This window comes from Doryrhamphus excisus, chromosome 21 (assembly GCF_030265055.1).
Source record: "Doryrhamphus excisus isolate RoL2022-K1 chromosome 21, RoL_Dexc_1.0, whole genome shotgun sequence".
NCBI classification, from domain to species: domain Eukaryota; kingdom Metazoa; phylum Chordata; class Actinopteri; order Syngnathiformes; family Syngnathidae; genus Doryrhamphus; species Doryrhamphus excisus.
In genome coordinates this window covers 13333706-13351651 of record NC_080486.1, presented here as the reverse complement: position 1 = coordinate 13351651, position 17946 = coordinate 13333706, and the positions used below count along the sequence as shown (strand labels likewise).

The following is a 17946-nucleotide window of genomic DNA, read 5'->3' as shown; positions in this document are numbered from 1 at the left end:
TACGTTTTTAGACAAATCATGTTTTTAGTCAATTTTAAAATATAAATGTATACATTGCATGTATACATACATTGTGTTTGGCAGAAGACACAAACAAACTGAAAGACCGCTGTATCAAGACTAAGAATCATTGTTTATTGACAAAAAAAGTGCATTGTGGCCAAAAGCGAACAGGGAAGGCAAGAATGTAAACATGAAAGTGGACAAACCTGAATTTAACATTTGCGTAGTACCACGGCTCCTGTGTGCCATTTTGTGACAAAAGGTTAAATGTGGTTAAAAGTGTGCAGAAAAGGTGGAAATGTCCAAACAAGTTAATTAAGGAAAGTGGAAATCATGGTTTTAGAGCACCTCTAACATCAGGCGTGGCAGGCACAAAGACTACAATACATTAAATGTGGTTTTATGTGGGATTTGTTAACATACCTGCCCAAACAAGGAAAACAGAACAATAATATCACAGTATTTTCAACGCGAAATGCAGATAATGCAATTCATTTAAAGAAATTAAAATTGATCTAAAAACAGAGCTTGACATAAAGGTCTTGTGCAAAAATTAAAATGTGCAAACTTGTAAACAAATACATTTTAAATAATGATCGACTTTCTGGTAATAAAACAAAAATATATACATTTGCAACTCACACACAGGCACATAGCATTACTTTGCTGTTAATTTATAAGAAGTTAGTCCGCAGCATTAAAAACATCCCGTAGGCTGAATAAACAGTAAAATAAACGTCATAGCATGTGTCACGGTGCCAACGTCACCACGCACCAGCAGTTTCCCAACAGGCAGCTCAGCTTTACATCACCCTGCAGGCACGGAGGCGTCACTGCATCACAGCCGTTTGATTGGCCAACGCAAAGTTCTGCTGCAGCAACACGAGAGAACTGCGCAACTGTGAAGGAAACAAAAAGGGATCATTGACTTCATCAACATGCAATAGCGTCTCAGAGCCGCTGGTGCTCTACTCACACGACACAGATGCACCATAACTAATCACTTTCATTACATTGTCCAACATCCCCAAAGAGGTATTTTTAAAAACAAACTTTGACATTTTGGCTGTTTCATCCACATGCCAACAAAAGCGATGGGCCAAGTGACTTTTGGTGACTGACAAGCATGTTTGGCTCATCTAAATGAGCAGAAAGTGCTGACTTTTCCGGAAAGAACTTTATTCAGGCTTCTAATTGGCTAGAATTGCATCACACTTGGGATGATCGGGCCGCCTCCCTACCTGTTCTAAAAGGCTGATTGAGTCCTGCAGTACGGTTTTGAGCAGCTGTGCCTCCTCTCTGGTCATGTAGGCTGGATCCGGTCTTGAACCATATTCAGGCACCACGCTGTCGGACAGCATGCAAACGGAACCATGAAGCGTGCAGACAGACAAGGCAGGGAGGGTCAAGGTTACATTCTGTAGCTACAGCTAGCTCGTATGTACGTAGGTTGCAGTGTTAAGAGGAACGCACACCTGGCCTCGCTCCTCTCCCTCAGGCGATGTTTTGTCGTCAGGTACATGCGGTGGGCCACGTCCTCCATTGCCCACAACTTGCAGAACAAGCCCACGTTTACCACGGTCAGAATCAGCAAACTGAAAGGACAAAAATAGAAATGTTGCATTAGGCAGATAAGAAATCAGTTCTTCGATTGTGGAGCATTGTGGACGGGGAGTAAAATATGACATGTTCCGACATGCGGCAGCAATTCAAACCAGCACACACACACACACAACGGCAATCAGCGCAACACACGCTTTATCTTACATCACACTCATTCCAGCCACGATTGTTGGGATGTTCCATCTGTGAGGGCTGTTCATCTGCGCTGGGCCTGAGCGACAAGAACAAAAGGCTCAATGGGGAACAGACAACACATCACACAGACATCATACCGACAGCTTTTTCACGTTGCACCCTTTTCCCTATGCATTCATTTATTAGTCGCTGCCTGCCGCAAATAGATCAAACGCTACCTGTTCACCCTCCCACATAAACACATTATAATGGAACTGTCTGTGAACGTAAAAAATATGCCAATTATACCATCTCACCCCCTGCACTGCAAGACCATTTTGTGTTCCTCTTAACCTCTTCAACCACAATAATAATAATAATAACACTTTGTTAATTCCGGTCTGACGGTGTCAAGTACGTTTATTCCTAACTGTGCTGACAGATGAGGAGAACAAGAACATGTCCCCATGTTACCATCTCTGCGCTGGATGGCCACTTGCTTGTTGGGCTTCATGTGTTCCGGCGAGATCCGGCCGTACGTGTGCCTCCTCCGCCGCAGCCGCCCGCCCATCTGCCCGGAGTCCACGCTTCCCTGTGTGATCTCGGCCTCCTCCTCCAGAAGTTCAGCCTCTGGAGAAAAAACATAAGAATCAGACAATCAATCAAGAATCAGAATCAATCTTCCCATTGCGCCAAAGGAAAGGAAATGTGCCGTGCCGGGGCGCCAATCAGTACGTCATACTTGCCAAATGTGCAAGAACTAGAATGCCTAAATGCTCATTATGGATGAAGTTTTGCATCACCCTAAGTTATGCAAATTCACACACGTGGAAAACATTGAAATGTTAATATCGGACATAAAGTGGGAAGAAAAATGCATAAGCTTGGCTCACCAAGTTCTCTGAAATAATCTTCAATTCCATTCCAGGAGTTCTTGGTGATGAAGGACTTAATCAGGCCCCACGGCTGCTTCTTGTACTTGACATCCGTGTAGACCCTAACAGAACAACACAGCCTTTATAAGGTCTTCAACCAACACCGGGTTCCAGCATGAGATACAACTGCAGTCAGCTTTACTTCAGGCGACACTTGTGCTTGGAGTGCCTTCTGATGTAGTATCGATTCTGAGTGTAGAAGTAGTCGTGGTAGGGGACGTCATGGGTGTACACCTCGGAGTCCACCAGGTAAAAGTGACCATCCTGCGACTCTTTGTACAGCGTCTGACAAACCAACGGAGAGTGAAGTGAATACACGCCATAATTCTAGTGATCTGATGTAAACACACCTGATTCTCCGTGGCCGTGGAGAACTTCCCAATCAGAGGGTTGCTGATGGTGATTGTGTAGTTTAGGCTCCTCTTGGAGTTCCCCGTGGTGTCTTCCTGCCATGCTGTGAAGCTGGGGTCTGGCAGCAACAGACATGGGCTGATTTAGAGAGGTGCTATGGGAAAAGGCTGAGATGACGACGTGGGCTTACCGGTTATCTTTCGCACATTCATGAACCTGCGAATGAAGGGAGAGTCTGTGAAGAGCAAGTCGAACATTCGGCCGGCGCTCATGTGGAAGACTTTGTTGAGGTAAAGACGACCCTGTTCTTGTGACAGGCCCACACGATCCTCTGCAGAGGAGGAACGGGAAGTTCATTCGTTCATTTTCTTTAGGGGGTATGCTGGAGCCTATCCAAGCTGACTTTGGGCGAGAGGCGGGGCACATCCATGGCACATACAGACAGACAGACAACCATTCACACAGTACTCCTTTTTACCTTCATCCACACTCTCCGATACACTCTCCTCCGACACACCATTGGGGTTCCGATCCGGAAAAGGAGAAGAAGAGCGAGGATCCTCCTGCTGGACAACAGTACAAAAACGCTTGGTTGATGTGTAGCTGAAGAACTGGGGATTGTCTTACGATCTCAGTGGTAGACCTACAGTGAATGAGCCACTCGGTGACGTTACGTCATTCTCCTGGGGGGTGGACGTCTCCGGCCTGGGCAAGCTGTCATCGCCACCGTCTACGCTGCAATACGATAGTGAGGGCGTCACAATCAACTCAACAGCGAGATGCAAGGAGCCTCACGTCGGGTGTCAGTTGGAATACTTCCATCCCAAGTCCATTCCTGTCATTGCGCTCTTAAAGATCAGAATATTCACCGCCTTCTTTTTATTTTCTACTTGTCGGAGGATTGTGGCCAACATTTGGTTTGCTGTATAAAATATCCGGCAGCTATTTTCCCCTCGCTGCTACATAAAGATGAATGTGTATTACTTTTCATATGTTGAATATAACCCACAGTTGTTCACTACTTTGCACTGCTACGGGTCGCTCCTCAGTGAGTGAAGTTAGCTCCTCCCCTTTAGCTGCTTAGCCAAGATGGCGACGATATTGGAAGTAGTGAGTGTCCGCACAGCATTTTGCCCTACTTCCCGGTGTGAGCGTACATATGCAGTCAAAAAACTAAGTTTATGTACTCGGGGTGTCGGGATTGAGCCTACGAGCCCAGACGACATTTTACATTTCAATTGTAGGCAAGTCGTTGGCAATAGAATGTCATGGCTCACCTGCTCTGCATGCTGAATTCAGCAGTCAACTGTAAGCTCTCCATCTCCTCGTGGCTCAGTGCCTCGCTGCCATAATGCTGCTTGACCATCTGACAAAACTCTTGGGAGGTCAGCGTCTGGGAGTTAAGGGAGGAACCAAAATGTCAGCGTGACCTGGATACAGGTGGTGCAAGGTTGCTTTGAGCAGCAGGAAGTAGAACGTGAGCTGCAGGTAACCTGGAGACACCTTCATGTGTCTCCAATGGTGACCGAGCCCGTCGGCCGGCCTTCACGTGAGCAAAGGGTCGATGCATTATGTATGATGCCGCCACAGGCCCCGCAGCGGTGGTGACTGCTCGTCTCTCGGCATTCACACCGTCTGATAAGCAGAACAAGGTCCTGGCTTGTGTGAAATGACGTCATATATGTTCTTGTATTCCACACACTGCATTCAGCCAAAATCCACACACGATGCATGATAACACACAATAGCAGACAATTCAACATTTTTGCAGTAAAAAGAGCGGCTCCATCTTGTCGTGTGTATCGCGGTGAGGATCTTTGACTAGCGCTTTTGTAGAATGTCCTCAAAAACAACAGTATAGCACTGCAGTCATTTCAATGACCCTTGGCTGGATCTTCCAGTAAGACCTTCAAAAGGCACAGTGCTCCTGTCGTATAGAGGATCTTTTTCTCACCTTTTTGGCACTCCATCCTTAAAACCTGCTGTGCAGGGGCCGCATAGCGAAAGATACAAAGGATGTGGGGTCCATTTTGATATTTTAAATGTATTCCAAAACACTAAAAACTTTTAAACGTTTAAAAAAAATATGCTGCATTAATTGCATGAACTTTTTCTTGTTCTTTTCTTTCCAACCTTTGCTGTAGTTTTCTTGTTTTACTGAATTTTGAGAATGTGCAGTGGACCACTATGGACAGCCTGCACATATTGATTTTGTTTTGACTTTAGACTGCATTACTTTGTATGACAATACAGAAATAGTCATTTGGTGAAGTCAAAAGACAAAGTAAAAATAATAGAAAAGGGAGAGGTCTGATTGCAGACAATTGAGTTGATTTCTCAGCACTTATACATAGCATGAAATGTTTGTCTGCTAGCATTTATGACAGTAAAAGAGCACGTTTTTTTCCCAATCAAGCATTACGACCAGTAGCGTTTTGGTGTATGAGCTCAGCGGTTCGCAATCGCATCGACTCCACTGAAACCAGGACGTTAAAAGAGCTTCCAACGCTTACTTGTTGCAGGTCAGGTCCCTGAGTCGTACTCCTGCCGGGCGGTCAAAGTGTCGACTGAAACCTGCTTTTACTATCCGGAAGTAGGCAAGCCCCGCCCACACAGGCAGCAAGATCAACATCGCCTATTTCCACACCTGACAGTTAGAAGCTCAACTAAACGCGATAAATCAGGAAGCTGTGGTTTAGAATTTGGAATTGCGCAATAGTGCGTCCTCTGTGCAGGTTGCCTCCACGCAAATGAGACGTCATGGCAACACCTGAGAAGGCCACTGAACTTTTGAACAAAGTGGTGTTGTGGTGCCTTCAAATTCCCCACAGAAACACAGACACACACGCCCATGGGGCAGACCTGCAGCCTGTGCAGTACAGTACACAATATGTGCAGTACAATGTGTACAATGAGGAATAGTATTAACTACAGTGGCTCTCCTGTGATACCAAATGTCAAAATAAAAGTGAAAGCCAAACTAACTAGCAGTCATTCCTGAGACATGGAGACCTGGTAGAAGGCTTCCAAACTCTTTTTGGACGTGCTGCATTGAGTAAATGTAACCTTTTATGTTCCTTATTGTAACTTGTTAAGCATGCCTGAAACAAATACATAATAACATTACCATTATGCTAATGAGTTACATTTGACCAAAGACATGATGCTAAATGGCAACTGTAACCATAAGAAAGAAGCAATATCAGCAGTCTTAGTATTGTTTACTGCAAATTACAATTGCTCTGACTTCTCTGTGTTTGTTTAAAAAATTACCATAAAAGTATAATCCCTGAATTATTGCCACAACAATAATTCTGAGCTTGAATCCACTGCTGCTGTGTGCAGATCAGCAGCCTGCATGCCGCAGGACAACACTGATAACCTCAAAACATGACCCACTCCAGCTGGAGCATTGGGACTTTGGACCGATCAGATAAGTCCAGTATGATGTCGTGGCTACTGGAATGGCAGCAAAGGTAACTTAACAACACAAGCACAGATGAAAATGTCAACCATTTGGAAAAGCAACAAAACCATGGCCCCAGGGCCACACTTTGGACGCACCTATTATCGAGGCTCTTTGAATAGCATAAACACACTCGTGATCCAAATGTAAGACCGGTTGAAATTTACATCTTGCACTGTTGGATCTTAAGGAACTTCTAAAGCTTCTCAATGCAAAAAGAAGAAATGAGAATGAGAAAATGAGTAAGTCATTTATTGCGAAACACCCTTAAAGTGAAATGGGCTGTTCATCTGCTGATCAAAAGTTCAAGACCTCAGCTTTAAAAAAAAAAAAAAAAAATCTTGGCAACAAATGTGGATTCAATGTCATGTCAGGACGAATTGGCTGTCTGTCAAGATACTAAGGAGGATCCTTAGTCCAAGTTAAGATTGTTACTGGTGCCGATAGCAGTCTGATAACCATCACAAGGCATCTGCGAGAGAAGGGTTTTAAGAAAAAAAAATATCCTCAAAGGCCTCATGTCCTACCAAACATGGAGGCATTGAAAGGTGGAACAAACTTGTATTCTTTGAAGAGAAAAAAAGGAACCCTGACGGTCCTGATGGCTTCCAACAAGATCCCACCTGAGATGTTGTCCACACAGCACAATGGAGGGGGCGCCATCATGATCCTTCAATGGCACAATTGGAGCAGGGGCGTCAAACAAGAGCTGGTTCTGTGGTGATGTTGCAGATGCCATCCCTTATCCCTTATGACCGAAGGCACTTGTCTGTGTGGTAATGAGTGGATTTTCCAACAGGACAATACGGCAGTAACAATGGCGGCCTGAGAAAGGATATCTTCCAGAGGAACATGCTCACTCTTTGGGACCATCCTTCATGTTCCCCTGATCTAAATCCGATTGAGAAAATTTGGGGAAGGATAACAACGGAGGTTTACAAAAAATGGACATCAGTTCCAGTCAGTTGATGCCCTCCATCTTCACCACCTTGAGCGACAGTTCCACTAACCTCTTGGGAACGCTGGCATCAAGCATGGCCAAACCAATTTTGGAGGTATGAGTCCTTTTTTTAAACATTTTATTTCTACTTTAGGTCGGTTTTGGGTTTTCTGGGCTACAGTTTGATTAGCCGATGAAAAGCCTATTTCACTTGAATAATTTCATACATATTTCTTGTCTGAACCTCCAACAGTGCCAAATGTAAATCCCTGCATTTTGTCATGCGTACCAATTATTAGTATGAATATGTCTTTCAAAAGCCTTTGTTATGTGCAGTTTGTGTGAATGTACAATGAATGTACAATGTCTCTGTTGTGAAACTAGCAGCCTTTACCTTGCCCAACAGCGCATTCTGCCACATACGGAAAACCACCAGGTAACTCTTCTCTCTTGCTGAGAAGGACGCCAGGAAGAGCTGTGTGTGTTTTGAGGAAACCAAACACAAATCACTCATCAGATAAGAGATACGTTTGTGTTTTTTTGGATGCTTTCGGTATGATCGTCGCACCCTCTCGGTTTTCGTGCAGAATACGATTGCGTTGGGAAACAGCCGAGCGGTTTTTTCCTTGGTCATTTGTTCGATGTCCTTGAGGAACAGGGCAATCTGAAACACAAGAACAAAAGCTAATTATTAGAGGTTCTGGGAATTTGGAGTGAATGCAGCTACTGCCGTCTTTTTGACAGATACATCAGGAGGTTGCCCACAGCCACAACTGCTGATAGTTATTTGTTTTTTGTGGATTGGACAACAACATTTGTGGTAGATCTGCTTTGCACTTCTTTTAATTCATTCATTCATTTTCCACTGCTTGTGCTTACAAGGGTCGCGGGGGTGCTGGAGCCTATCCCAGCTGTCTTCAGGCGAGAGGCGGGGTACACCCTGGACACATATAGGGCACATATAGACAAACAACCATTCACACTCACATTCATACCTATGGACAATTTGGAGTCGCCAATTAACCTAGCATGTTTTTGGAATGTGGGAGGAAACCGGAGTACCCGGAGAAAACCCACGCATGCACGGGAAGAACATGCAAACTCCACACATCAGCCATCCATCATGGGATGACCCCATGTGTCTTATTACGAGTATTATTATTAATATTACCTTCGTGGCTCGGAACACGCTGTAGAAACAGAGCCAGTTGTCTGTGAGGTAGAGACGTCCCTGAAGGAGGATGTCTCGATGGAGTGCACATGGGTAGTCTGACAGAGAACACACACACCATCATCTTCATCATCATCACAGCTCTAAAGCAGGAAGTAACACCATGCAATCTAGGAGTATTTCATGTGTGAGTGTGTGCTGTACGGCAGTATAAATCCTCTTGCTTCCAAACTCACCAACAAGGAGTCTCTCCGAGTCTGGCACCTCTTTGAACAACTTCCTCAACTCGTCACACCTGTGCTGGTAGGTCGGCAAGGTGTTGCCGGTACAGTTCACCTGAGTTTCTGAGCTCTGAGAGACAAAAGAAATGTGTCAAGTTAAGACTAAATACATTGAGAGTTTGTTTTGCTCATTACCTCATCATCCCCGTCAACGCTCGACCTATCACACAACAGTGACGTCGTCTCATTTGCGGTGTCGCTGCTGCCTACGCCCGGACGGTTTGGCACCCGGTCCATCTGCTCTGACGTGCTCTGCACATTCATAAGTACATAACCACGTTTCAAACACAGGATCCCATTAGGTGTATGAGCTCCACTTGTGTTGACAGCTGCTCTACTGTGCTAGTAGTATAAGTGGAGGACTTGGACTTGGACTGGCGTAATGAGCATTAAACACATACTAGTGGATGCCATCAAACATCAGCAGGGCCCCCAGGGACCTCATTAGAACTGCACCTCGACTGGTTTGACGACTAAGTCGAGTCACGGAAACACACACATACACACACACACACACACTCAACTATAACAAAGTCAGTGGGGCAAGTGAGGCAGTGCCCTGGTCTTCTTCTTTTTTTCTATATTTAAAAGCAATATATTGCAGGAGCTTCCTACATTGTTCACTAACAGTGACCTTGCCAAAATACACAGCCGGTAGCTACTCGTTTCTGACAGGCACCAATTGTTAGCATTCAACTCATGCTGGCCTCATTTTCTTCTACATTATCTTGCAAACAGACTATGGCCACCTAACATCACAAGTGATCTTACAATTTCTTCAAATAATATTATTTTAGTTTCTCTGCACTCCTCCATAATTAATAAATAAATAATTATAATTATAATTTATGTATAAGCATTAATTGTAATATATTGTTCCGTATTAGCAACATTACCTAGCAACATGTCATGTGACTATGAAACAGCAAAAAATACAATAAAAGCCATGCTGCAGCCTTGCTAGCTCGGTAGTTAGCAAGCAAAATTATAACTATTATTAAAAACATATTATTTCTATTGGCCTGTGTTATTATTCATTATTGTGTTGAACCAAAATTTTAAGTTGAAAAAAAACATTAAAGAGGGTATAGAATAGCTTTCCTGGTACAGGAGTCACGAACCTTGCTAAGCCCCGGGTAGCACTTAAGCTAGCAAACACGTCATGTGACCAAGGAACAGCTGCTAGCAAGCTCATTAGCTAGCAAGATTTGACGTTTTAAAACGAATTCAACATTTTATTTGTGTGGTTTACTTTAGTTGAACACAACTGTTGTTCATACCGAATTTTGGAATTTGGGTAGGTGGGTTGGGGGTGGGGGGACACATTAAGCGTCTTTTACCGGTAATGACTTATGTGCGCCGCCATTTTTCTTGCATGAAAAGCCCTATGGTTACCTTGGAAAGCCAGTTACGGTATCGTGCAAACATGGAATGATAATACCTTTTATCAGTCCTTGTGATAAAATGCTAAGAAGTATCACTTAAATGGATCTTGAAAGTTCCCCAAAAGTTACATGGATTCTGAATTTGCAGAATTGTGAAGAAAAAAAAAACAAAACCCAAAATGAATATGAACCTACCTGACTCTTAGAGGACCCAGGATGGCCTGGCAAAATAGCTGCAGACAGTGTTATGCTAGTCAATGATGGCTCTCTGGGATAAGACAAGTGTTGTTTGCAGGTGCATGTCATCCAGCCACAGAGCATACCTGTAGGTAGGGTGTTGTCTTCTCACTCATCATCAGTCTTCATCTAACATCTTGAACTGGATGACGTCTGTCTTCAGGTAGAGGAAGTGAACTCTTATTCCAGCATTAGAGGAACCATCTATTTGTTTTACTTCCTAATGAATGCAGTTTGTTGCACTGTCAAATTGGACTTCCAAAGATTCATTAATCTAAAATCTAAATAAACGGTTGCGGTTGTTTTTCTAAGCATTTAGAGGTCACATTTTGAAGTTATGTGTGACATGCAGAGAGACCAGTTGAGCAGCACCAGCAGCAAGCATCAAGTCAAACAACAAAGGCAAATAGACACGTGTCTTTTTTTGTGTCTCCCCCACTCTTTTAATTCTTTGGGAGCCACTTGACGACTGGGTGTCGCAGTCCGACTTGTACACTGCCACGCGGCAAAAGTACACAACACAAATACAAGCAGAAGCATAAAATCAGACGTCAAAATGTTGCAATAAATACTCATAATCTCATGACTCTTCTTCTGTACAGACAGACGGTACGTGGATGACGTCACAATCACCACCAAGTAGAGGATCCAGAGTGCGCCACAACATGAGGGCATCAAATAACAAATACAGTACATCTTTCTCCTGAACCTCCACACACACACACACACACACACACACACACACACACACACACACACACACACACACACGCCATCTCTCACAATGAAGCACGAGGAAGCACAAAAGGCGGAATGTGATGGATCGGAGACAACGAAAAAACAAAAAGGAACGTCTATTCCTCCAGCGTGCGGAAGGCGTTCTGCATGTCCTCCAGCAGCTGCGCGTACTCGCCCTTGATCTTGGCCTCGCCGTCCTTCACTGGGTCCTGCGCCATCACATTAGAGAGCGTTATACTTGGAAGTAAAACAGTTCATAAAATACAAGGAATACAACGAGACCAGTGTAAGTAAACATAACTGAAACTAAACATTGTTTGCGCATTTAAAGTACTTTGTAAATACACTTATCCCTCCTGCTACGTGTTCTTATTTTCTGGCAGTTTGTGGTGTGTTAAGGGGCAGAGTTGTGACGCCATCAACTGTCCAGAGTTGGAACGACAAGCCACAGTCACAAAGTCCCATTATAATATGCTTAAGAGCTTGTGTGAACGGGTAGTGCCATAAACTATTTGTGGCGGATGGAAATTGATTGGCGGCAGGCCGCTACAAACTTGATAAGCTGGTTGACATAAGCGGGTGCCACTGTATGAATAGGAAAATGATTAGCAGCATGAGAGGAATGAAATATTTATTAGAAGGGAGGCATTCTTCGCATTATTTACACTGGATCTGGAAAAACCAACCTTGAATTTCATGGAGCTGATCCTGTAGAGGATTTCCCCCATGTGCTCCCTGATCATGGCCCAGGTGATCTTGTTGTCGCTCTGCGCCGTGGTCTCCACCGCATGGCGCGCCATGTCGTAGAAGGCGATCATGTTCGAGAGGATGCCCACAGTCTTGTAGAAGGGGCAGAATCTGTGGAAAAACAAGAAGTCATGATAAATGAGTGTGTGTATGTGGGGGGGGGGGGGGGGGGGGGGGGGGGGGGGTTCTCGTAAAAATCAATGCTCGATGTCTGACCTGTCATAAGGCGTGTAGCCGTTCTGCTGCAGGAAGTCGTCTTTAATGAGTTTGGCTACTTCCAGGGTGATCTTGTCTGTCTCCGCCAATGATGCCTGCCAGTCAGGTAACCATGTCAACGCTGCCTTCTTGATTTTTTTTAAAATTTAGTTTCACAAGTGATGGAAAGTCAGGGAATTACCTTTCCGACAAGCTGCACGATCTCAGCCAGGTCCTCCTCTTCCTGCAGGATCTCTTTGGCCTTGGTGCGCAGCGGCACAAACTCTGTGAAATGTTTGTCGTAGTACTCGTCGAGGGCGCGGGTGTACTTGCTATAGCTGATGAGCCAGTTGACCGAGGGGAAGTGTTTCCGCTGAGCCAGCTTCTTATCCAGACCCCAGAACACCTGAGAGAGGGCATGACGAGCAATGATGTCAGCAAAAAGCCGAAAGTGACAACGTCTCCGAGAGGTGGTCCACTACCTGGACGATACCGAGCGTGGCTGAAGTAACCGGGTCAGAGAAGTCACCACCAGGGGGAGATACACTACAAAAACACACATTTAACACAATGAAACAAGTCAACTTTTTGGAAAAGTGTTCTGTTGACTCACGCTCCAACGATGCTGACGCTGCCCTCCCTCTCAGGGTTGCCCAGACACTTCACTCTCCCGGCGCGCTCGTAGAAGGAAGCCAGACGGGCGCCCAGGTAGGCGGGGTAGCCACTGTCTAAGGAAACACATCCACTTTCATATCATGTAATGCCTCGTTTGTTCTGGTTTATGACCTAAATACATTTTTAACACCATGGGAGCTCTCTAGACATCAAATAACACCCCTATAGTCACCTTTACACTACCCAATATAGTACACATAATAGAAAATAAGACATAATTTTGACTCACAGCACACGTTAGCATTGGGAGAGTTCCTTGTTGGTCTTTCTGTTTCTACTTTCAGGACTTCTGGTAATGGCTAATGTAATGCAGCTTTCTTATAGCATCACACAGAATCTGACGTTCTTTTAAATTTCCTTCAGTTCAGCTCACACACTCCTTACTTCCTCCTTGCTCTTGCTCCCACGGCAACACTTCATCCTTATCCAGCAATAACATTACCAGTGAGGCGCCTTCATGACATCACTATTTACACGTGAAACAGGTTGTTACCATCACATTACTGACACCTAGTGTCCAATGTAGAACACTACATTTACATTTTCTGAATGTCATTTCTATTTTAGTTCATTCAGTCATTTTTTTATGCTTTTTTTGGCCAAATACATCAAATTTGCTCTCAGCAATGATTTATTATTTCATATATTTTAAGAGCATGTGATGAGTGAAGCAATGAAATTGAAAGGGGGAATGTACTGCTAGTTGGGGGCCAAGAAAGAACATCATTTGGTCATAACATTTTGGTAAGCAATGAGAAGTGTGCATCTCATGTATAAATTAAATTGACTTCATGATTGAATAAAATCTTTCCCCTCTTGGCTTACCTGCAGGCATCTCAGCCAGACGTCCTGAAATTTCCCTGAGAGCTTCAGCCCAACGGGAGGTGGAGTCGGCCATCATGCTGACGTTGTATCCCATGTCTCGGAAATACTCCGAGAGCGTGATTCCTACCAAAACAGACTTTGGGTTAGCACATGCAAGCGTGCTAACCCAAAGCAAACTCCCTCTTGGCGGCAGCGTGTACCCGTGTAGATGGAGGCTTCTCGGGCAGCTACGGGCATGTTGGAGGTGTTGGCCACCAGCGCCGTTCTCTTCATGATGCTCTCCGTCTTGCCGTCCACCTCCATGGTCAGCTGTGGGTCACACAAAGAGCGTGAGCATCTGTCTTTGTCTTATACGCAAAATATAAATATTACATTGCACCCCCGACACGCCACTAAAAAAGGTTGGGGATCACTGATGTTTCTTTCAATGTTGAATGAACATCAAGGACCTCATAGCGACGCCGCCGACGCTACCCACCTCAGGGAAGTCTCGCAGCACTTCAGACATCTCGTTACCACGCTCCCCACATCCAACGTACACGATGACGTCACTGTTGGAGTACTTGGACAGCGACTGGGAGATGACGGTCTTCCCGCAGCCGAAAGCTCCCGGGATAGCGGTGGTTCCTCCTTGCACACACCTGAAGTGTAGATCAGGGAGAGAGGACGGACTTTAAATGTGTGCATTGCAGAACGGGTGAGATAAGTGGCGGAGCTGGAGAACAAGTCCACTGGAGTCTGGAGTGAAAAGGTCGACGAGGCTCACGGGAAAAGGGCATCCAGGACTCTTTGTCCGGTCAGCAGCGGGTGATTGGCGGGCAGCTTCTCCGTGACGGGCCGCACTTGTCTGACGGGCCACACTTGCACCATGGTGAACTTCTCCTTCACGCCCTCGAACTCCAGCTCCATCACGACATCCTGAAGTAGAGACACAGTCAATTGTCAGCAAAAATAGAACAGTATCCTAAATGCGTGTGTGAGTGTTGGACCCACGCTGATGTCGTAGTTTCCGGGGGGGGCCACGTAAGTGACAGTGCCTCTGTTCTTGGGCGGCAGCATGATCTTGTGCCTGATGAGAGAGTTCTCGTACACCATCCCATAAATATCTCCACCTGTGATGTGACTGCCAACCTGATGGAGACAAGAAGAAAAAAGCCAAAATTAGATAAAATGCATAAGAAGGAAGCATTCAGTTGAAGTACTGCGTGTATTTTTCCAAGTGGAAGCAACATCTGACGATTATTTGTGAGGAAGTATGATCCCAAGATAAATTTTGATTGCCCACTCACCCGCAGACTCTTGCTAGGACAAAACTCCCATTTCAGGTCTCGGTTGAGGGCCCCGATGTTGACGCCCCTCGGGATGTAGATGCTTTGCGTGAGGTCGTTGATGTCCTTCAAGGGTCGCTGGATACCGTCAAAGATGGAGCCCATGATTCCCGGGCCCAGCTCTACAGAGAGAGGTTTCCCCGTACGAAGCACTGGGTCTCCGACAGACACGCCAGCTGGGATCCAGCTCAGGAAAAAACACGTCACATTGACCTGACAACAACGCCATATACCACGGATAGGTTGCAGTCCTGTGGGAATCACTGCCATGGGCTAGTATTGCTAGTGAAGTGCAACAGTTTTTACAAAAAGGATACAAGTCTCCTCGTAGACCTGAATGGTGGCCATGTCTCCTTCCAGTCTGATAATCTCCCCCACCAGCTCGCTGTGGCCCACACGCACCAGCTCGTACATGGCTGCCCCCGCCATGGCGGTCGCCGTCACCACTGGAAAGCAAACAGCAGGCCTCAGCTTGATGACGCAGCACATATGTACAAAATATTATGTGAGTGCGGCAGCAACCTGGTCCGGAGACTCCATGCACGTATCCAAACTGGCTCTCTCGGTCCTCATCCCGGATCTTGGGCAGCTTGGACGTGTTCATCTTGAGTGGATTTAACCTTCTGACTTGGAGAACAAGAGAAATTAAATTAAATGCAAAATCTAACACAGCATTGTGTTTTTATATGCTCACCAGCCACAATCTAAACATCCTGTCTTTGCAAAGATAATGGCTTTCCTCGGTCTTGATGAGAGCTCTGCTTGTGTACAAGTATTTTCACGGTCTTGTGCCAAAGTACATCTCTGACATCTCCGAGTCACATGGACCATCTCGGGCCCTGAGAAGTGGAGGGAGGGGTCTCCTGCGGGTGCCCAGGGTCAGGACTAAACACGGTGAGGCTGTGTTTCACTTCTTCTTGCGACAATCCTCAACTTTGTATTTTATCTACGCTCTTCATTTTACAATTGGGAGATTTTATGTAATGATTTTAGTTCCATGCAATAATTTAATGAAGTAATTTTTTTCTGTAAAGCACTTTGAATTAGCTTGTGTATGAAATGTGCTCTGGAACTAAACATGCCTTGCCAGATGCTGCAGCAGATGCTCTCGTGTTAAATGCCAGAATGAAAGAGTGCACCAATTCATCCATGTTGCTCATATTCGGGATCCCCTTTTCCTCTGGTACACTTCATCTGTGCCCTTTACTGTGTCCTTCCCGCTAGTGCTGAGACCTTGCGGCCTTGTGAGGCTGCTTCTTCCCTCCTAATGACACAGCGCCACTACCTGGCCATTGAAGCAACTGCAAGAATAATACTTGATCATCTCAAGAAATGAGATCCTAAGTAACTTGCAGTATGATAATATCGCAATATTTCACCCACAAAGTCATGACAATACAGAAAGTGTGACATATTTTATATTACATATGCCACGTGTGACTTGGTTATGCACTATAACGCATGTGTTCACCATTATAGTGATACATTAGAAGTAATAAAGATTTAAAAAGATGTGATAATGTTGCACATTTGTTATGGGGTACACCAAAAAGCTCGGTTTTGCTCGTCCACACAAACTGAGTGGGAGTCTGCATCATGGCCAATTATGCAAATCAGACAGTGGCATGATATGCACCCTCCACTCCACCCAACTCAATGCCACAGATACACTGCAGTCCTGTGGGAAATATTGACATAGCAAAGCTCATGTTATGAAAGTATTGTCTTTATAATAATTTGACAACAAATTGAGCAGAATGGCCATTTAATATTGACTTGACTGAGCAAATATTGACTGGACATTTTGTCAATGTTGTTGAGTGTACATAAAGAGCATTGTTCGAAGCCTGATGAGGCTCATACAGTGTCTACACAAGGTTAGATAAGATCCTTGATTAACCAGCTTGATTTGTCTATTCCACAAGTTAAACGACGAGGACATAAAAATGTTTCCATCCATTCCCTACAGTGGCACTGCGCAAAGACATGACACTTGATCATATGATCCGAGCACATGACTCTGGCTCTTCAAGGAAGTGGAAAATAAGCATGCTGTGAAATAAGGACGCACTCTTCTGTGACTGTTAATGAGGAACTGCAAACACTATCATTGTGGTTTCTTGTGAATAACAATCTTCTCATTATCGCGCTGCTGTTTCATTCAAAACAAAGAATGCTAAAAAGTGATCCTCACTAAACAAACAAGGTGAGGTGTAGGTAAATACGTGTAAAAATAGTCTGCCCTGTTAGAAATGTTACATGGAAGTGAGATGGCCATGATGTCAACATGAGTCTTGTAGTGTTTATTGGAGTGAGTTAACACGTCATACCCGACTAAATTATGTCATTTTAAACACAAAAATTAAGAAGAGTACACTCATCCATGTTTGGCCGGTGCGTATTCATTTTACGCATGCTAGCAACCATATAGCCAACATAATACAGCGAATAAAAACCCACAGTTCCTCTCTTATCGCACTTTTAGTCTAAGTGTAGGTTAAGATGACATTAACTAGGTGCCGATTTGATTATTTGCAGCATTTAAACAACAGGGGTGCTATTGGCCCGATAAAAGGGGGACTCCAACATTTGGTGCAATGGCTCAGCTTCAACGAACAATTCTACATTTTCACAGTAAAGATTCGTTGTAAATATATATTTTTACTTATCTACTAATTTTATGCTTACCGTCAGGTTGGGAAGAGGTTCTTTATTTGAGTTCCTTGTTGAGCAAACGATGCTGGCTGTGCTTCGTGACAGCAGATCGAGATCAGCTGACTTCATTCACTGTGTAGCTGTGCTGCCACCGCCGCCATTTTGGATCCGCCCCCGGAATAGAGCAAAGATACTGACAAGTCAGAAGCACGAAGATAGCACACTCCAAATCGTTTTCGAGTAAACTTGCTGCAATTGAAAGAATTACTCCACGAGG

General features: G+C 44.7%; 2 protein-coding genes across 7 annotated transcripts; both read right to left on the bottom strand.

Moving 5' to 3' along the window:
* Positions 1-112: 112 nt before the first annotated feature.
* Positions 113-10690, bottom strand: gramd1c (GRAM domain containing 1c). Of its 5 annotated transcripts, XM_058059982.1 has the most exons (19): positions 10593-10670; positions 10465-10502; positions 9020-9136; positions 8840-8954; positions 8604-8701; positions 8001-8096; positions 7827-7907; positions 4304-4419; positions 3674-3761; positions 3505-3592; positions 3217-3357; positions 3026-3144; positions 2818-2960; positions 2634-2737; positions 2215-2370; positions 1771-1837; positions 1479-1598; positions 1245-1350; positions 113-902 (listed from the first exon to the last, which is right to left on the bottom strand). In XM_058059982.1, exons 3-19 carry the CDS (start codon positions 9119-9121, stop codon positions 834-836), a joined length of 1809 nt encoding a protein of 602 aa, XP_057915965.1. In that variant the 5' UTR covers positions 9122-9136; positions 10465-10502; positions 10593-10670; the 3' UTR covers positions 113-833. The 5 variants fall into 5 exon arrangements, with proteins under 5 accessions (XP_057915965.1, XP_057915964.1, XP_057915962.1 ...); XM_058059981.1 differs by lacking the exon at positions 10465-10502 and having other exon boundaries at positions 10593-10690; XM_058059979.1 differs by having other exon boundaries at positions 10465-10609.
* A 222-nt stretch (positions 10691-10912) lies between these two features.
* Positions 10913-17853, bottom strand: atp6v1ab (ATPase H+ transporting V1 subunit Ab). Of its 2 annotated transcripts, none has more exons than XM_058059984.1 (15): positions 17703-17853; positions 15537-15641; positions 15332-15460; positions 14976-15190; positions 14680-14817; positions 14453-14604; positions 14165-14327; positions 13887-13995; positions 13687-13809; positions 12800-12914; positions 12669-12732; positions 12389-12592; positions 12208-12302; positions 11931-12102; positions 10913-11453 (listed from the first exon to the last, which is right to left on the bottom strand). In XM_058059984.1, the coding sequence occupies exons 2-15, from the start codon at positions 15616-15618 to the stop codon at positions 11361-11363; spliced, it is 1854 nt and encodes a 617-aa protein (XP_057915967.1). In that variant the 5' UTR covers positions 15619-15641; positions 17703-17853; the 3' UTR covers positions 10913-11360. The 2 variants fall into 2 exon arrangements, with proteins under 2 accessions (XP_057915967.1, XP_057915968.1); XM_058059985.1 differs by having other exon boundaries at positions 15537-15637; positions 17703-17847.
* Positions 17854-17946: the final 93 nt, after the last annotated feature.